The sequence below is a fragment of the Pelodiscus sinensis genome, chromosome 22 (assembly GCF_049634645.1).
Source record: "Pelodiscus sinensis isolate JC-2024 chromosome 22, ASM4963464v1, whole genome shotgun sequence".
NCBI lineage: Eukaryota > Metazoa > Chordata > Testudines > Trionychidae > Pelodiscus > Pelodiscus sinensis.
This window is the reverse complement of record NC_134732.1, coordinates 1,380,130-1,400,081: the sequence shown is the minus strand read 5'-3', so window position 1 is coordinate 1,400,081 and position 19,952 is coordinate 1,380,130. Positions and strand designations below refer to the sequence as shown.

The 19,952-nt window shown below is 61.9% G+C and overlaps 1 protein-coding gene across 1 annotated transcript; it reads left to right on the top strand.

The window, feature by feature from the left end:
* The first annotated feature begins 784 nt into the window (after positions 1–784).
* Positions 785–19,248, top strand: WDR31 (WD repeat domain 31). The gene is made up of 10 exons (XM_075905225.1): positions 785–865; positions 6,759–6,884; positions 8,551–8,677; positions 10,513–10,587; positions 12,076–12,220; positions 12,295–12,395; positions 13,165–13,232; positions 13,870–14,011; positions 14,921–15,083; positions 15,946–19,248. Exons 2-10 carry the CDS (start codon positions 6,838–6,840, stop codon positions 16,104–16,106), a joined length of 1,029 nt encoding a protein of 342 aa, XP_075761340.1. The 5' UTR covers positions 785–865; positions 6,759–6,837; the 3' UTR covers positions 16,107–19,248.
* The last annotated feature ends 704 nt before the right edge of the window (positions 19,249–19,952 follow it).

The window sequence follows — 19,952 nt, the reverse complement described above, 5'->3', positions numbered from 1 at the left end:
CTACACCCTGCGCTGCACACACACGTACACACACCCCTACAGCCTGCCCTGCACACACACTGTCCTGCGTGCACACACCTACAGCCTGACCTGTACACACACACATACACACTGCCCTGCGCGCACACAGCTACACCCTGCCCTGCACACACACACCTACAGCCTGACCTGTACACACACTGCCCTGCACACACACACACCTACACCCTGCCCTGTGCACGCACACACCTACACCCTGCCCTGTACACACACACTGCCCTGCGCATGCACACACCTACACCCTGCTCTACCCACACACACACCTACACCCTGCCCTGTACACACACACTGCCCTGCGCATGCACACACCTACACCCTGCTCTACCCACACACACACCTACACCCTGCCCTGCACGTACACACTGCCCTGCGCACGCACACACCTACACCCTGCCCTGTACACATACACTGCCGTGCACGCACACACACCTACGCCCTGCCCACACACACACCTAAACCCTGCCCTGCACACACATACTGCCCTGCGCGCGCACACACCTACACCCTGCCCTGCACACACACACATTGCCTTGTGCACACACACACCTACCACCTGCCTTGCGCGCACACACCTACACCCTGCCCTGCACGCACACACTGCCCTGCACACACAGTCTTGCTCTACAGACACACACACACACGCTGCTGTTGCAACTATTCCGTGGTTGCTGGCGAGTGTGAAACCACGTGGGGGCCGGGACAGGCCCGGGGGGCGATACCGGGGCGGGGCCGCGAGAAAGGGGCGGGGCCGGGGCGGCGCTGCCCAATGGGGGCGGGGCTGCGGCGGGCGCTGAGGATCGATCGGGACGCGCCCGGCTCGGGCAGGTGAGTGGGGGCTGGGCCGGGCTCGGCGCTTATCGCCCGACCCCCCCCCCCCCCCCCCGCGGAGCGCTCCGACCCCCCCCCCCCCCCCCGGCGGCAGCTCTGCGCGGGGAGAAACCGGCCGCCTCCTCCCCCCTCCCCCCCGCGCTGGGAATAGCGACCAGCGCCTGCTCCCGCAGCCCCCCGCCGGGCCGGGCCGGGAATAGCGCCCAGCTTTGCCCCCTCCCCCGCTGGGAATAGTGCCCGGCTGCCTCCTCCCCTCCACCCCCAGCAGGGCCATGCCAGGAATAGCACCCGGCTTCGCCCCTCTCCATCCGGAATAGCACCTGGCTGTCTCCTCTCCCCCCCCCCCCATAGTGCCCAGATGCCTTTACCCCCCCACACACCCCCGGGCTGTGCTGGGAATTGCACCTGGCTTTGCCCCCTCTCCATCCAGAATAGCATCCAGCTTCGCCCCTCTCCATCCGGAATAGCACCTGGCTGTCTCCCCCCCCCCCCCCATAGTGCCCAGATGCCTTTACCCCCCCACACCCCCCGGGCTGTGCTGGGAATAGCGCCTGGCTCTCCTGCCCCACAGGATGATGCTGGGAAAGGGGTGATGCCTGGCTCCCTGCCCCTCTTCCCACAGGCTGAAGGTGGGAGTAGGGCCTGGCTCTCCCCCTTGGATGGACAGGCCCTGCGGGGCAATCCGAGGGCTCAGCAGTTGTGGCCCTGCAGACTCGTGAGCCCAGGCTGAGGGGAAGCAGGTGCCTTGTGTCAATGTCCATCGCTGGACTCCGGTCCAGAGCGAGCCGCGGCCCCTGGCCTCCATGTCCTGCCACGTCCTCCCGGACAGGTATTGGCCAGTGCTCCGAGAGGTGCTGCCCTTGCCTAGCGGTGTCACTGTGGATGCTGGGTCTGCACTGCAGGTGTGGCTGTAACTGGGGCGAAACATGACACGGACCCATCTCCGGGTGTAGACCACAAGGCATCTCCCGTGGACGCAGCTACCGCCTCGTGGCACTGTGGATTTCCCACACGGAGCCCTGCCTGCTGCCTTGTATGTCGTGGGGTCATTGGCACTGGTGCAAAGAGGTGCCATTCTGCCAGGCACCTCACATGGGCTCTGAGTCAATCCCAGGAAGTACTTGGGAACGGTGAAATGTGGCCCTGTATTTAGTAGTGTTGCTAGCAGGTAAAGGTTATTGAGATGGAGCATTTGGCGTGGAGGCTAGCGGGGCCTATTATCCACGTCCCCAGGAAACAGCATGTATTTGAGCAGATGTAACGTTCCCTTTAACAAAAAGGCCTATTCACTAAGAAATCTACTATACACTTGAGAATGTCTGTCTGTTAAAAATGCCTCCTCAGTGGTAAGAGCTAGGACCACGAAATTCAGGATCTGGCTTCCTCTTATCAGAACTGAAAGCAAGGGCAGGGTGTGGTTGTGCCAGGGCAGTGGACATGCCTGGAATGGGGTTGCTTCTCATACAGCCGTACAGAAAAGAGATGGAATCAGCAGGCAGGGAGGAGGGGCTGAAGCTCTCCCCCCCCCCCCCCCCCCCTGTGCCTGCTGGAGCTGAGTGGCCATGCAGAGGTGGGTCTCTCCCCAGGGCAGCTTGCACACTGAACCAGCCCCTCCCCAGAGCACTGACTCAAATGAACAACCAGAGCGAGACCAGGTGAACCTTCTAGCGGCTAACTTGTAGGTAGCACCATTCTCCATCAGTCCCCTCCGTGCTCTCCCAGGGGCTCGTGGGAAGATCATTACCATACAGCACTGAAAAGGACAGAAAAGCTGGAATCAAATTTCTAGGCTTTGTCCTCCCCTCCCAACCCCTGTGTGTTTTAGCCTGGGATAAGGAATGTGTGGCAGGATCTCCTGACTGTTTGTTGTGAGGTAGCTAGGGGAGATCCAACCGGCCCTCTCCTGGGGCTGAGCTCACCGATGTATCCGCAGTGAAAGCGACACTGCCTTGTGTCTACAAGGATCTTGCTGTGCAATAGCTTAAACGCCACTTGTGTTGCAGTGGAGACTTGGCCCAAGCTGCACAGAGGAAATGCCAACCCGGTGTGGCCTTGACCTAACCCTTTTATTTTTGCAGGAATTTTCCAAGCACTTAGAGAAAGTTCAGAGCCTGATTTCAGTGGCCTTTGGAACCCCCGCTCGAGTGTGTGAATAATGAATGATGCCACTTGTAATGTCTCTGGAGTGAATGGCTAGTTGTCCTAAAATACTGCGCTATGTGCATGAGGCTTTAATACGGCTGGGACATAGAGAAATCCAGGATTCTGCTGACCAGCAACACTAAAATGAATGAAAGGAGCCCTAGGAGAGCCCCAAAGAACTGAGTTGGGGTTTCACCAAATCTTCAGATGATGTTGTTGGTTTGTAGATGGTGTTATGCCTCTGCTGAGAGCAGTGGTGGCCTGTCAATACAGGCGAACTAGGCGGTCACCTAGGGCGCCAAGATAAATGGCCATTGAGGGCTTTGGAGGTGGGGGCGCTGATTGCGCGCCAATCGCGCGTTTCGCCTAGGGCACCAGTTGCCGGCAGCTCGTCTAGGGCTGCTCTTGGCCGAGAGGGAGGGACACAAAGCAGTACGGATTAGCTTTCGCTTAATCGGCGTGGGTTTCTTTCAACCCACACACAGTAGTCTCTTCCTTTCTGGGCGAATTCTCCCCTTCATAATCATGTGCAAGTCCCATTAATGGTGTTTGGAAATAAACCTGAAAGAAATGTGGCTGGCCAAGCACCTTCTCTCTCATGGCCCATTCCAATCAGTGTGCACGTGTATTTAATGCACGCACACACACACACACAAAACCCATCAAAACGCTTGCTGTGCGTAGTGCTCTCCTTGGGGAGAAGGTGAGAGAAAGGACAAGCCACCAGTCAGCCGTTAGCCAGGGGCCTGACTGGAGGGCGTGGGGACGCTGCCCCAGGCCAGCAGGATAAGACCCCGGATAATCAAATTTTGGGATTTGATCTCGTTTTAGTTTCACACTAGTGTTTTAGGCAATGACCATTCGCTGCCTATTGGGGTGTTGCTGTTGCTTCCCAAAGCCAGCATGTGGCTCGCACTGCGGCATCGCTATTGGCTGAGGAGCTTAAAACTCGGTTAAATGCAAATTCTTTCTGCAGGTAGGTGAAAAGCAGCGCACGTTTCCCTACAGGGAATTGCACTTGCCCTAAAGCATAACGAGGTGTCATTCAATTGGCATGGGTGATAAGCCGGGTCCCAGGGGAGCCAGCTGAGGTCACACAATTAGGGTGCACTACAAAAAATGGGGCAGCCAGTCCCCAACCTTGTTCATATTCACCAAGCCAGCAGAGACCAGCTTCTGTATTGTGTACTCACAAGTCCAGCTAGTGCAGTTCCCTCCGGCTTCCCCCCAGACACCCACGTCAAATGAAGTTCCACCAGTCCCAACAGGATCAGACGCATTATCTCCCAGGTCAAGACATATTTCAGACCTTATCCTAAAACAGGCTGATAGCCAACTAGCAGATTTACCCAGAGATGCTCAGGTCCTTCAGGGCCAGGGGCTGGCAGCGTGGGGGTGCAGGAGTCAGGGCAGGGCCTTCGGGAGGTGGGGGGCTCAAGGCAGGAGGCTGGCAGTGTGGGGGTGCAGGAGTCAGGGCAGGGCCTTCGGGAGGTGGGGGGCTCAAGGCAGGAGGCTGGGAGTGGGGGGTGCAGGAGTCAGGGTGGCAGGTTGAGGAAGGGCTCAGGGCAGGGGGCTAGGGATGTGGGGGTGCGAGTGAGGGTTGGCATGTGAGGAGGGGCTCAGAGCAGGAGGTGGGGGTTACAGGAGTTGGAGAAGGGGGGCTCAGGGCAGCGGGTGGGGGTGGCCACTTGTGGGCAGACCAGGGTACCAGCTGGCTTGTCCCCAGGACCGAGGGGGCTTTCTCCCTCTCCTTTCCCCTGGCCTGGGAGGAGTGGCGGACGGGGCTCCCTCCCTTCTTCCCACCTGGCCCCTCCTGGGCTGGTGGCAGACAGGTGCTTCCTTCGACCCTTGTCTCATCCCAGGGCGAGGGGCGGTGGGAGCTTTCTCCCTCCGCATTGCCCCCTCCAAGGCCAGCAGAGGCTATCTCCTGGGCACTTTCCTGGGCTGGTGGCAGGCATGACGGGGGAGCCTCAGCCCTGCTGGCCACGGGCCACTCTGCAGGATAGCTCTCCCCCGCCTTCTCGCTGCCCCCAGTGGCCACTGTGGTTCCTCCAAACAGTCCCTCCCTTCCCATGTTATGGAAAACAGTCCCATTCCCAGAACTTCCATTGTCCTGGCGCAGCCAAACCCTGACCTTGCTTTAAGTTAGGAGAGGTCGCTGCCTCCCGAATTTAGGAGCCCTCACTCTTACTGTTTAGGAGAAGTTGTTGAGTAGGCAGAAAGAGGGGCAGATGCACATTTCTACAAGGTATCGATTGGTTGTTACTAAATAGAGTAAAATTAATTAAAAAAGAGAATGAGGGTTAAAAGCTCAATCTACATCCAGACACGAGTTCGATTCCCGAGCTGGAGATGATGCTCTTCTAGCTGCAAAGAGTCCTTTTGGGAATAGTCCAGAGGTTATGGGTCAGTGTCCATCTTCAGGTGATTTCAGCCAGAGCCTGGGATCTCAACCCTGCAGGACACTTCCAGCTTCTTCCTGTTGCCAAAAAAAACCCCACTCTGTTCCTAGGGCACTGAAATAGTCTGCAGCCGTGTTGTGACTGAAAGAAAGTCCGTTATCCAATTAATACACTCCCTGACCCAGGAGATTGGTTACCTTTTCACCCTTTTAGCTGGTATAAACATCTGGATTGAACAAGCAGAGTTTAACTAGATCCCACTAGCTGCTACTTGCAAAGGGCAGCAGGGTAAAATTGGAATGGAAGGGTCTGCCAGAAAACCAGTCCACGCTCTGAGCTCGCAATTCCGGCATCTGTGCTCAGGCTGCGGGGATCAGCCGTGAGGTTATCTGATTTGTTTGCTCGGGCACACGGGTCAGTGCTGCTGGGGACTTTGCAGCAGGCGCCTGCTGGCCCAGAAGGCAGGAGCTTTAGAGAACAGCTAAGTCAGACCGAAATCAATCCAGTTAGAGCCTTTCCAGCTAAGAGGAATGCGATTACTGCCCTGGTAATTCGCTGCCATCGAAACCATCCCGTGGCGTGGGCAGCTGCCGCTCCTTTGTGTGTCGATTGACTGCCGTTGGGGCAGTGGAGTGATGGGGGCCTTTACCCCGAAGGGTGGGAACATGCTCAATGCTGCTCGCTTCCCCTTCATGGCTTTGCCACCACCACGGAGGTGACTGGCCCCGCCAGTTTGCTGTTTGCTGCTAGAATGGTGCCTTCCCGGTGGGCCCCGCGTTACCCACGCCGCTCGGACAGCAGCCTGCTGGGATCTTCTGGGCACGTTCCTTGGCCTCTTCCGCAGGTTCGCGGGACGGGTCACAGAAACGTGCAGTTCTAGGTCTCTGGCTCATGACCAAGGTCACCCTCAATGCAGGCAGCAGCTGGAGAGCCTCAGAGCAGGGAGCTGGTAGATGCCCACGTCCAGGACCTGCCAGAAACGTGCACGGTGGAGGTGATGCTGCCTGGGAGTGCTGAGGTCGTTCAGTAGGGGCTGAGCCGCACACGTGGCCAGCGGGAATGGATCCGCCAGCACAACATTCAGTTCTTTACCACAGTCACCCCCCACCAAATGCAGCCGCAGGGGCGCAGACACCCCCTCCCCTCGTACAGCGGCAGGCTTGCTAATGCGGTGCATCCGCTGGCTACCCCTCCCACCGGCCCCATGCAGAGAGGGAGAGGAGTAAGGCAACACAGGGCAGCCAATGGCTGGAGAAAGTGCTGCGTTACCAGCCCTGGATCCAATGGGTGGAATGAGCAGAAGTGGTTCATCAATTCCCCATAACGTGGCCTCTTCTACCCCCAGGCCCCCGCCGGGAGAGCCTGAGGTGCGGAGGGTTCCCGGCTGTGTGGACGCAGCGGCTCACCTTGGCTCGTGTGCAGTAGCATGGGAAAACTGCAGAGCAAAATCAACTTCAGCACCTCCAAATACAGGTGAGCACGTTCCTGGGAAGCGGCTCGCCCCAGTGGCAGAGGGAGGTTAGTGGCCACGTGTGATCACCCGGGTTGTGAGCTGTGACGGGTCCTTTGCCGGCTGCTGAGAGGCCTGGCTCTGCCTGCCCACGTGTTGGAGCGGGGTCTGGAGCCCGGCACGCCCTGGCTCTGCGGCTAAAATGGCTGCCACCCCCCGCTGGGATTTCCTTGGGGCACTGAGCATGGGGAGTTGCCTTAGCGGGGGTCTCCAGCCTTTCTAAGCACAAGGTCCCTGTTTGAATTTCAGTGCAAGCCGCTTTCACCGCCTGGGGCAGGCTCTGGTCTTGGGCCCAGGGCTTCTGCGGGCCGAACCTGGGGCAGGAGGTTGAGTGCAGGAGGGGGGCTCTGGCAGTGGTGCGGGGGGGCTGCGGCAGCTCTCTCCTGCCCTGGTCCTGCGCCTTTCCCGAAAGCGGCATGGCCAGCAGCGGCTCCTGGGGGGGGGCACTTGGCAGCCTCCCCGCGAAACCGGTCGGGATCCCCCGCCAGAGGCTCCGGGAGCTCCCGATGCGCTGGCTGGAGGTGCTGGCAGGACACAGCTGGATCTCCCCTCTCCCCGGCCACTCGCTGGCGCTCTGACGCCCGGCCGGGCAGTTCCTAGCGAGGGGCAGAGGACCTGGCTGCACTGGCTCTCGGTGGAAAGTGGCTCCACTTGCCGGGGGACGCAGACAGCCCTTAGCCCTGCAGGACAGTGGCTCCCAGGACAGCCGGGTGCCGTAGCTGCCGTCACACCCGTGATTTTCCTTCCATGGGTATGGGGAGCAGAGGGGAGCCCCAGGGAGCCCCAGGGAGCCCCTCACCACCTGGCTTAAGGCAGGGCGACCGCACGTCCTGATCTATAGGGACAGGTCCCACGTTTGGGGTTTGTCTTTGTAAAGGCACCTCCCCCCCCCCCCAACTTTTCACACCTGCTTTCTAGCCATGCCACTGCCACCTCCCCCTCCCCCCACAGCGGGCAGCCTGGGCCAGGCCCGGTTAAAGGGTGCCCTTCCCCCTTTGGCTGACGGCAAGGGGGTCTCTGGGTTGGGAGACCTGCAGTGATGCATTCAGCTTTGTCTGGTGCTCGCAGTGAGCCAGCCTGCCTCCGAGTGGTGCCTGGGCAGGGCTGGCACCTGTTGAGTGGGGGGGCAGGAGGGGTTGCCCAGCGCTTGGGAGAAGCCGTGAGCCGCCCAGCCCCCGAGAGTGGGAGCCAGGCAGTGGCCTGAGCGAGTTAAACTCTCCCTTTCTCGGGGAGTGGGGAGATGGGATACGGCCCATGAGCGCACCCGCCAAGGGCACAGGGCCGCAGGAGGGAGGTCAGGGCTATCACGAGGCAAAACCCGTGGGAACTGTTGGTCCAGTGGCCGAGTCGAACGTCATCGCCAACTGCAGCTGGGACACTGGTGAAGTGGCGAGAAGCTGCTCGCGGGTTAGGAATTAGGGTTGGAAAAGACCAATTCTGCCCCGTCTAGGAGCCTTGTTTCCATTGCCCAGAGCCTGCGGGTTGGCTTGCTTTTCTCCAGCATCTCGGCGTGCAGCATTCCTTCCCCAGGCGGGCGCTGCTCCCCTCCCGTGCGCTTTGAGAAGTGGGGCGAGGATGGCTCGGTCGCGCACCCTGACCTCCCTGCTGCTGTCTCTCTCCCTTCGGCAGGCCTGAGCAGGTGGAAGAGGCCAGCCCTGCGCCCGCCGTGCGGCGGTACAGCCCCGCTCACACGGACGCCGTCACCTCTGTGGCCGCGCTCACGCCGGAGCTCTGTGTGTCGGGAGGGAAGGACAAGGTAAGGTTAAATGCACGGGACTGGAAGGAAAATGGTTCCACGGAAATCGAGGGTCTCTAGAGCTCCCTGCCAGGGAGAGCAGGGCAGATGAGTTGGCGAGATTCAAACAAGGCACCAGACTGCCAGCTGGCTGAAATAAAAATGCACAAGCCACCAGTTCTCCAGGGCATGGCCTGTCCAGCGGCTGGGGGGGCTACATGCTCCGCCCCTTCCCGGGTGCTTGTGATGGGGAGGCGCATGGCAGCATGGGCCGTTGTTGGTGCCACCCTAGGCAGATAGCTCTTGTGGGGCAAGTCCTTTCTCCGAAGCATTGTGCACCAGGAACCGCGCCCTAGGCGGAGGGAGGAACTCGGATGTAACCGTCATGGCTCCCTGGAAGCCCAGTAAAACTCCTTCCCGCCATGAGCACTTTGTCTCACGTGGGCTGCCGGGGCCTGGGCTGCTGGCCTGGCGCATGCAGGGGGACCCCAGCAGGCTGTGACGTCAGGCGGAGGTTAAGATGTGGCAGTCGTCTCCAGACAGCGCGATTAGTGTTAAATCTCTGCACCCTCCCCACGCAGCACAGCGGCCAGTCCTCCGGCTCGGAGAACCGCAGGATTAGAAGGGTCACGTCATCGACCCCCTGCCAAGCCGCGGGATTTGTTGTGTCTGAACCACCCGAGGCTCCAGGCGCCTCCTGAAATCCTCCGGGAAGGAGCTCCCCTCCCCCCCCCGGTGTCTGTTCCATTATCCAGCCATCAGTCTAAATCTGCCCTGCTGCTTGAAGCCCTTTTCCCTTCATCTCTTTCCCAGCAGGACTGTCACCTCCCGCCACTCGGCTGTGCCGGGGGCTCGACCTTTCGGCTTTCCATTGCTTTTTCTGCGGCAGCCTCCCATTGCTGGCGCAAGCTGCTCTTTAGCTCATGCCCATCACTGCGGTAGCTGCCTGCTCCTATGGTAGGGGAGCCGCGCTCACTTTCAAAAGCCGCAGGCCCTGGTGCGGAGACAGACACGAAGCTGGTCCTTTGACTCGGTCGTAACTGGCTGTTTGTTAAGTATTTCTGTGTTGCCGGGAGATATTTTATTTCTTTAAAAAATCATTTTCAAATCTGCCTGCATCAGGCCAGACTCATTTAGGCTCCACAGCTGAAATCTTGGCCACTGCAAATCACCCACTGACTCCCATGGGGCTAGGCTGTCAGCCCTGGATCCTTACGCTAAGGTGCCTGGGCTTGAACAATTTGGTCCAGGTACGTAAAAGCAAGGCCCCGTCCTGTGTTTCAAACTGCTCTAGGCTGCTTGGACTGGAGCATGCGAGGGGAGCTGGGCTCGGCACAGGCGTAACTGGGCGCAGATCTCGGAACTGGGACGTACAAGGGGTGAGAGTAGCTGATCCAGTTGCCTCCACGAGAGCCAGCCTGTGATGCGATGCTCCAGGTGGAGAGCTGCAAATGCACCAAGGCGCCCAGGACTAGAAGAGCTGCCGACGTGGCGGACGTGTGGTGGCGCCCGCGTGGCACACGCTTGGATGGCCAGGGTGCACGTTTCACTGAGCAATGGTTTTATTCCCCGGTGCTGACTCCAGCCTGCGCTCACTTCATTGAGGAGGCGTTGTCCAGCCTGGCAGGAGTGTAGGGCAGGTGGCTTTTTGCTCCAGAAAATGTTTCTTCTATTTCGGTGACGTAGGTTCACATAACGCAGGTTTTCACCCAGGGCACACTCGGACTCTTGCTGTGAGCGTGTTCTCGGAGCTCTTTGGGAAGAAGTAGACTGTGCTCCCCCAGACAGGTCTGTGCAAGGGCAGTGGAGACGCCGGGTCGCGCAGGCTGGATTCCCACACTCGTTTCTCTCTCTAGACTGTTGCCGTGTATAACTGGAGGTCGGGCGTGATGCTGGAGAAGTTCATGGGACACCAGCGGGAAGTGACTAAGGTAAATATCAGACTGGACAAAGGGCAGGGTGAGTCTAGTGTGGATCCCCGACTTCTGTCAAAGACAAGGGTGGGTGACCGGTCACCCTCACCAACGTCAGCTGCGTGACTCTCAGTCGGCAAGGAAGGCAGGGAACCGGCCGGGTACCCTGGAAGCTGCCTTAGGCCAGGTCTACACTAAAGGGGAAGGTTGAATGAAGATGCACAACTCCAGCCATGTTAATTACGTAGCTGGAGTCGACGTACCTTCATTCCAGGTTCTGTGCGGTCTCCACAGCCATAGGTCGACGGGAGGAAATGCTCCCATTGGCTTCCCTTACTCCTTGCAAGGAGCAGGAGTATTGGGACCAACAGGGTCACCCTGCGTTTGATTTAGCGGGTCTTTACTAGACCTGCTAAATCACACTCCAGAAGATCAATCACAGCCTTGTCTTCACTACTGGGAGGAGCGAGAGTGTACTGAGAGCTGGAGGAGAGGTCAGACGGGGAGAATGGGGAACAGGGGACTGGGAGCCAATTGGTAGGAGAGGAGGGGAACACAGATTACAGGGAGCTAGTTCAGGGCTACTCAACTGTGGAAGCCCCGGGGGCCACAATGATACTCACAGCACATGCTGAGGGCTGCACCTTAAGTACGGTTGCATATACATGCAAATATATGCAAATAGCTTCTTTCACAATGACGGGCATGAATACAAAGATTAAGGCCAGACGACACAACACGCAGGCCCCACTGAAGTCAGTTCTGCTGATATCTCTAAAATGCAGCATTCACCCTATTCCCGCCCATGTGACAGCGCTAGTAACGAGCAACGACAGTCCAGGAACTGATCTGCTAAAACACAGCTCAGCCCAAACCGCACTGCGGGCCGCGTGCTGGGTCGTCCCGAGCTTAGATTTCACATGGGACCTGGAGGGGTTTCCTCATTCTCTGGTCCCTTGGGATCAGGTTTGCAGAATGGGGGCAATCCCAGCGGGACCGGCGTGCCTGGGGCTGTGCTGCGGACGCAGGCGGTGCTATTGACTGCCGTGGCCGCTGCAACCCAGGTCCGCAGTGTCTCCGATTGGGCACCTGGAACGGGAATGTTTTGTCCTCAGTATTTCTCGGGCCTGGTGCCCATCTGTCCATTGGGGATAGTCTCGGGCCCTCTCCTTCCGGGGGCGCTGTGGGGATTAGTGCTGGTGGCGAGCGCCGGGGAAAGCCCGGGAAAGCCAGGAATGATTCTCGTGCCAGGGTGGGGGGTGGCCACCCTGGAACGCAGAAGGCAAACCCTTCGTCAGTGGCTCATTCCGTGAGCACGTGACTCGGCTCCCTTGCCTCCCAGGGCACTGTGGCACGCGAGCACACGCTGGCCCCCTCTCGGAGGCGAGTGGTCCTCGGCCCGGCAGGGGCCCGTGGCGCAGCCGGGAGCAGAGCTCTGAGGAGACCACAGACCTGCTGCGCTTCTGGGGCTGAGGACTGGCTCTCGCGTCTCTCTGTGCTGGGCAGGTGGCCTGTGCCTTGCAGTCGAGCCGGATTTTCAGTGCCTCCCGGGACAAGACCGTCATGATGTGGGAGCGGCACAGGAGTCCGGGGCCGAGCCAGCGCTTCCCAGGACACGACTTGGTTGTCACTGGCCTGGCAGCGAGCCCAGGTGAGGCCCGGCTGACGCCGGCTGCAGTCGAGCTGGCTTCTCGGCCCGCTCTGACCGAGCCCTTGTGTCTGCAGACGCCTCTCAGCTGTGCACGGGCTCCCGGGACAACTCCCTGTGCATGTGGGACGTAGAGACGGGGGCGTGCGTGCGCAGAGCGGCCATCTCCAGGAATCTGGTAAGCGCACGTCTCCGGGGGCCGGGCTGTGGCCGAGCAGGGTGCGCGGGGTCACTCGGTGCTCAGTAGCACCGCCCGCATGCGGTGCGCAGCACGGGGAGGCGCCGGCGGGAGGGTGTGAAGTAAAGCAGGGCTCAGCAGCGTCCCGCCAGCGCCACGCTGGTGCCAGCGGCCTGCAGCACACGCACGCCCCCCGGCCGTAGGAGACCCCGCGCTGTCCGAGAGGTGCACTAGTGCGACACCTGTTGTACGTGGAGCCCGGCACATGAGCGGAGCCGCACGGCTCCTCGTGCGAGGGGGGCACCTCCTCTGCCCCCTGGAACAGCCAGAAGGGTGGGGCCTTCCCTTAGCCCAAAGGCAGAGGGCGCTTTCAGTGCTGAAGTCCCCAGACTGGGCGGGTCCAGCCGGCCCGTCTCCTGGCTCTGAAGGGGCAGCGTGGAGTCACCTGACCCCTTCACAGTCTGCTCAGGCCCTGAGCCGGGGGGTTCTCCCCTGCTGGGTAGCCCAGTGGCACCAGGCACCGGTCGGTTACCCATAGAAAGGTCCTGTTGGCTCTTTACTTTGGGCGGTTTCACCCTACAAAGCTGTGGCCTCCGAGGTACCCCACTGACCAAGTCCCCCTCCATGGCCCCTCGGGTCACACCCCAGCCTGGTGGGCTCCAGAGGCGGCTCCACCCCTCTGCTGGCTCCGGCGATGGCGGCTGGGCCCGCGGGCGGCGTGTGGGTTGTGTGCGTGGGCAGGTTTCTGGTGTTTCTTTCCCTCCGACAGGTCACACACCTGTGCTGGGTGCCTGCCGAGCCGTACGTCCTCCAGAGCTCGGAGGACAAAACGCTCAGGTACTCGCCGGGGACTCAGCGCGTCGGTTGTGGGCGAAGGCTCCCGGCGCTTTGTGAAACCATCCCTTGGGCCGCGCCGGGGGCCGGGGGCCGCTGCGCCTGTGGGTTCTCCAGACCCGCGCGCTCGGGCTGTCTGGCGCCTTTCTCCTCCACTGGGTGGGCAGCAGCAGCACCTGCCCCGGGGTGCCCCGTCAAGTGCCCGGTTATTCTGGCTTGGCCACGTGTTCTGGGCCCACAGGGGGGCTGACTGTCCGGAGCCTGCCTCGCCCGCCAAGGGCCGCAGCCGGGAGCGGCTTGCTGTGCCGCGAGCTCGTCCCCCTGCTGCTGCTAGAAGCGAACCTGGAGCCAGCCGGGTCTCGCAGGCATGAGGCTGCGTCTCTAGGGGGCCGACTCTGCCTGGGGCGGACGGAAGGAGACCCGCAGCTCCCATGTGTGGAGCCCCAGCAGGGCCGGGGGGCGGCAGGCCTGGGCTGAGTCCCGGAGCTCACTCAGCGGGGAGGTGGAGGAGCAGGGGCCTGGCTGGGGTGTGCGAATTGCCATGGGCCGGCTCCAGGCCCTCTGCTGTCGGTTCTGCGCCGGCCCGAGGGCCCGGGGGCAAGGCCTGGCTCACTCTGCTTTGCTTTCTCCTCCGTGCCAGGCTGTGGGACAGCCGGGAGCTGCGGGTGGCCCACACGTTCCCGGGGAAGCAGCATGTCCAGACCTACTGTGACGTGAGCCAGGACGGGCGCTACGGCCTCAGCAGCAGCAGCGGCTTTGGCGGGGAGGGCTGTGAAGCCACAGTGAGTTTCCCGGCTGGGCAGCAAATGGCTGCTTGTTCCAGTCCCTGCCGACGTTCCCCACGGGCCTGGCTCGTGCTCCGAGAGTCCCCTGCAGCCTGCGCGCTGGGCTGGCGTTAGCCCGCTGGGGCTCGCTCCCTGCACCTCTGAGGGACGTCTACACTGCAGGCCCGTTTCGGGTACCACGGGTACCCCGCGTCCCAGGGGCGCGCCCCTTACTTTGAATATTTCTCGAAATAACGGACGCGCTATTTCGCCATCCCGTAAACCTTGCAGCAGGGGGACTGAGGGAGGGCTCGGAGCTGCACTATATCGAAAGCAGAGACGCGAGTAGCGCAGACTTGGGAGTGCCGCGTAGACGTACCCCGAGAGGCAGCGAGGGCTCTGGCACGGGCGCCCAGGCGCGCTCTCCGCCCCGGGGCGTGTGCGATGTAACTTCCGGCCACGGTGACTGCGCGCGTCGCCCAGGGCCGTACGGGGCTCGCAGGGCTGAGGCCAGCCGGGGGCACTGCTCGAACGCCCTGCCTGCTCCGGGGAGCTCTAGGCCCAAGCGCCGAGCCCTGCCTCAGCCAGCAGCCACGTGCCTGTGGCGTTCAGTCTGCTCGGCTTTGACTCTGCATTTAAATACAACCCGCCCCCCCGGGCATTGCTTGGCGATACCCCTGCGGCTCTGGAGGGTGGGATGTGCCCGCCCCCGCTAGGGGAGCAAAGCCAGGGCAGTGGGAGGGAAGCCAGGCGGAGGCGACGGGCGTCCTGGAGCAGAGCAGCGGGAGACGAGCCCCCGTCTGGCTCTGGCCCAGGGCCGTGGCTGCAGGGCGGCGGCGGCGGGAGGCTCCAGGGGTCTCTTTGGGAGCAGCCGGACGGGGGGCGGCAGGAAAGCAATTGGCAGAGCGCTGTGTCCGCCCCTCGCAGCTGTGGGACCTCCGGCAGACGAGGAGCCGCATGCGGGAGTACAAGGGGCATTTCCAAACCGCTGCCTCCTGCATCTTCCTTCCCAAGGGCCTGGGCCTGGCCCCAGCCATCGCCACGTCCTCGCACGACTGCATGGTGAAGCTCTGGAGCCAGGACAGCGGAGGTAGGGCCAGGAACACAGCGCAGGGAGGGTGAAACGCCCCTCTGCTCCCCTCTCCGATGGCTGCGCGTGGCGCCTGAGCAGACAGTCCTGAGCCCCGCTCCTGCGGGGTGGGGCGCCCCATTTAGCGATGGAAAGGGGGTGCTGCCCGAGTCGCCTGTGGGGGTACAGACCCTCGCAACCCTCGTGAGCCGGGCCGCCAATGTGCCTCAAGCTCCGCCCGCCCCGCCCCGGCCAGGGCGCCGTGGCGCGTATCCCGCCCGGGCGTGCAGGGCAGGCGTCTCTGGGCCGGCCTGGGCTTTGGCTCCGCACTTGGCGGGAGCCGGGTGCAGGCCCTGCAGGAGCCCGTCCCGAGAGCAGCCCTCGCGGGACAAGGAGTCCCAGCTCGCAGTTGGGCGACCTGCTGTCTCTGGACTCGGGGCGCCGAGGCTGCAGCCGCTTGTCATGTCACCTCTCCCTCCTCCCTCCCCTGCCCCCACTGCGGAGGGAGCGCAGGGCAAAGGGATGGCGTCACCTCTGGGGGCCAGCGGTCCCTGTAAGTCGAGCACCCCACGAGAGTCACATGCCACCCACAGCCAGCAGCACGTGTGTCTATTGGTGGTGCACATCCACACGTGCCTCGGCGCACACAACAAAATGTATTCCGCACATGGATGGAGACATTTGCGGGAACACTGCTGGGCTGGGGACATGTCTGTCATGGGGCCACGGAGCCACAGAAACTCTTCTTGGGGTTGAGAGAGGGGCAAGGCAGACCCTTAACCACGTCCCCTTGTAATTCTACAAGGGCCCATTGCTGACGCCTGGCTTCCAGAGGGGCCATGGCAGGCTCCCCTGGCTGAGCCTTTCTCTGGTCTCTCCACAGCCTGTCTGGCCACCTTGTGCCTTGACGGAGCCGGGCCCCTGGCTGCCCTGGCTGCGTGTGACAGCGCCACGCTGCTCTGCGCCAGCTTCAGCACCGGGATTCACGTGCTCCGCGTGAGCCGCGGGAAGGGGCTGGAGCTGCAGGAGGTGGCGATGTTCTGATTTGCCATGTCCCTCGGCCCAGGCCACGGTGGGAAGTGCCTCTGGGCCAGGCGGCTCCCGGTGCCACGTGGCGAGGGTTCGTGGCCCGCACCTGTAACGCCCCTCGCCCGATGCAGCAGGGTCGCCAGGCTCCGGCTTGGAAGGGCTAGACCCGTCTGTGAAGCCAAGCCCTGGGTGCCTGGGAGCCAGGAGGAGCCGGGCACGTTTGGCGCACGGAGCCCCGAGCCAGCGACGCCTGGCGTGCGGTGCGTGAGAGCGAGGCCAGCCAGGACGTGTGTGGGAGCCGCCTGTCGCGCCCCGGTGTCTCCGCCCGGCTCCGCCGCAGGCTTGTCCCTTCACAGAGCGCCGGACGGCCTGGGCGCTTGTCAGCAGAAACCCAGGCGGCCCTGTCCCTCTCCAGAGAGCCAAGTCCACAGCTGCGTTTGGCTCTGGGGAGGGGAGCCGTGGTGCTCTCAGTGCCGGCACCGGGGCTGCCAACGGCTCCTGCTGGCTGAGGCGCCGTGAGGGAGCAGACGCGAGCAGCAGCTGGTTCCTCCCCTCGGAGAGCTGGAGGCCGAGGAGGATGCTTGGTCCAGGTGCTGCTTCCCAGGGAGAGCTCGCCAGAGCTCCAGGCTGCCCTGGGCGGTGGCAGGGGCTAGCCCCCCGGTGACTGGCAGCCTGGCAGGAGCCGGCCATTGGGGCGACAGGCCGGATCACATGGCACGGATGCCTTGTGCCATGTCGGGGTGCTGGTCCTCGGGGGTCCCCCAGTGCCAAGGGGGACGCTGTGCTGGCACAGAGCCGAGAGCAGCTGCTCCCTCCCCCCACACTGGGCTGTCCAGTGTCACCCCTGGGCTTTGCCCTCTGCCTTGCACCGTCTGGCAGCTTCCAGCAGGGCCCTTCCTGCATGGACCTCGGGGCCGCGGTGGTGCCAGACGAGGCAGGAGTCCCTCCCTGCTGCCCTAGCAGGGGAAGACAGGCAGCCCTCTGCCCCACTGGCTCTCCAGCAGGGCTGTGGCTGGGCGGAGGTGGGGAGAGGGATGGAGAGTCCCACCCCCACCACTCTCCGGCCTGCCTAAGGCCCAGTGGCCTCTGCCGCGCCTGTATTCTGCTGTGACACGCACCCGGTACCCCAGCCCCCCCCCCCGTTCCTCCCGCTGCTCAGCAGGGCAGACCAGCGACTGGGGAGAAATGTCCCAGGTGGAGGGGCACACACTTGGCAACCGGGCCCCTCCGTGGGTGTGGGGGTGAGGTGGGGGGCTCCCTGGGTGTGGGGGTGAGGCGGGGGGCTCCCTGGGTGTGGGGGTGAGGTGGGGGGCTCCCTGGGTGTGGCTGTCCTTGTTAGTGGCATTGGAAGGGAACACCCCCCCCCCCCGACCGCTAGTCCCTGTTGTGTCCTCGGAGGACAGTTTGCTCCTCTCTGCCCCCTCCCCAAGGGGTCCCTTTCCCCCTGCTCCATGTCCCCTGGCCCCCGTGTGCGTCCTGCCCAGAGGCCCAGCTCTGGGGGTGCTGCAGTGAAGTGCTGGGGAGGGTGCATGGAGGGCCTTGAGGATCTGCAGGGCCCGCTGCCCAGGGGCTGTGCTCTGAAAACACGGCTGGGAAATGGCGCCTGCCCACAGCCTTCTCCCCGGGCCGGAGCTGAGCGCGTGGCCCGCAGCCGGCACGAGACGTCTCCGCGCTCCCAGCCTCGCCTCGCACCGGGCCGAGGCGCGAGCTGCTCAGAGGAAGGTCACAGGAACCTCCTGCTGGGCCCGGAAACCCAGGGCTGCTGGCAGCTCCCCTCTGGGAACCCAGCGGTGGCCCCAGACGTGCGCTCGTGGGCGATGCCCCCGGTGGAGCGCGGCGCCTGCACCCCGCCGTCTAGGCAGCTGAACCCGTGGGGGGGGGGCAGGTCCTGCTTGAATTCTGGGCACTTTTCTTGCACGACTGCTCCATGCCCCCTGGCCCCGTGTGCGACCTGAGCCAACCAACCGTTTTCATTATCTACATTTCCAGCAGTTAAAATGGCAGCTCCTGGGTGTTACCTGTTCTCGTTTGGTGTTGCGTGTCTGAGCTCAGTAGCCTGCCCCTGGCCCTGCCCCTGGTCTCCTGCAGGGAGCTGGTAGATACCAGCCTCTGGCTCTCTCTGCAGGACTTCGGCACCTTCTCACGTCCAGCACATCAAACGATCTTCTAAATCCCATCTCCGATTCATGCCGGCCTGGCCCCCTCCCCCAGGCCACATCGGGACTGGCATGATCTTGCTGCCTGTCTACACTGGCTGCGAGTATTTGCGCAAGAACACTGACTTTGTGCTGTACAAAATCAGTGGTTCTTGCGCAAATAATCCGACGCTCCCACTCAGGGATAAGCCCTCTTGGGCAAGAGGCCAGTGTAGACAGACAGGTTAATTTCTTGCGCAAGAGAGCGTCTACACTGGCACGGATGCTTTTGCGCAAAGGCACATGCCAGTGTAGACGCAGCCCCACTGTGGCCAGACCGTGCGTGGAGCTCACGGCCCGTTTCAGGCTGCACCATGGCTGCCGAGGCTGGGAACTGACCATCCAGGACATCAGAATCAGGCCCCTGCCCCGGTAATGAGTTACTGTTCCTCCTGGTCTCGGACCATCTGCAAACTTCACCAGTGATGGGTTCATGGCTCCTTCTAGGCCATTGCTAAAGCGTTGATAGCGCAGGGCCAGGAAGTGACCCCGCAAGTCCCTGCTGGACCTGGCCCTGCGCCCCACACACACTTGCGTTTGGCCAGGTTTTAATCTACGTAGCGTGAGCAAGGCTAATTGTCCGTCGTTCTCGGGTTTTTAATCAAGATGTCCAGTACTGAGTCACTGCCTTGGAGACAGCTCGGTATTTCAGCAGGTCTATTCCCATCAACCCACGTTCTGTGTTAATGGAGTCCTGGATCAGCTGCGCCTGGGATCAGTGTCATGGAGCGGCCTATAATGACCATTTACCCTTAACACTTGTTTCCTAAAACCAGCTTTTCAAGACTTAAAGGGCTTTCCCCAAACTGTAGGATGCTGGATCTGCTGAAAATGTTTCACTTTAGTAGCTGCTGTGCACTAGCCTCTAGAAATACCAGTGGAATGGAGCAATGTCAGCAGCACAGGCCATGGCTGTACCGTCCATCCGTCCCCCCCCCCCCCCAATACAGAACAGAAATATCGATTGCCTACTTCTGCCTCCTCATTGATAATTCTGCCATTTCCAGCTAATGGCAGACTGAGACCATTGCGCCATTAACAAGCCCTCGCATCCTGCAGGTGTAATTAGCTCTTCTTACAGATGGAGAAACTGAGGCAGGCAGCCTGAGCGACTGCCCCAGTTCACACAGTCCACCTGTGGCAGAGCTAGAACAGGAGCCTGACTCCCAGTTCTCTGCCTTAGCCATGCACGTGCCGTTTGCCGTCTGCTTTCTACTCAGCCCTTTCCCATCAGCTCCCACCTCCTGCCCCTCAGTCTAGCTCAGGGTTGGGTAAAATACGGGCTCGGAGTCAGAGCCGGCCCACGGACCACCCTGCCGGGACCCTCAGGCACCATGTGGCTCTGCTCTGCAGTCAGGGGGAGGCTTTGTGTGATCCCCCCCAGTCTAATTCTCAGCTCCTATTGGCTGGAAACAACCAACCAATAGGAGCTGAGAGATTGGCTGGGGGGGGTGGGGGCAATGCAAGCCTCGTCCCCCTCCCGGAGCTGAGAGCCACGTGGAGGGAGCTGCCTGCAGTTTCCAGTGATCCGGGGCTGCAGCAGGCAGGGAGCCCGGCCTGCCTTGGGGTGCTGCAGGGCTGCTGGCCGGGAGACACTTAGGTAAGTGCCTTCCAGCCAGATCCTGCCTCTGACACCCCTGCCCCTCCTGCCCCCCAACTCCCTCCC

Excerpts from the sequence above, each read along its gene's own strand:
- WDR31 (XM_075905225.1), top strand. The coding sequence starts at position 6,838 with ATGGGAAAACTGCAGAGCAAAATCAACTTCAGCACCTCCAAATACAG. Across the intron at positions 10,588-12,075 it reads ACCAGCGGGAAGTGACTAAG|GTGGCCTGTGCCTTGCAGTC; the intron begins GTAAATATCAGA and ends TGTGCTGGGCAG. Across the intron at positions 12,221-12,294 it reads TGGCCTGGCAGCGAGCCCAG|ACGCCTCTCAGCTGTGCACG; the intron begins GTGAGGCCCGGC and ends TTGTGTCTGCAG.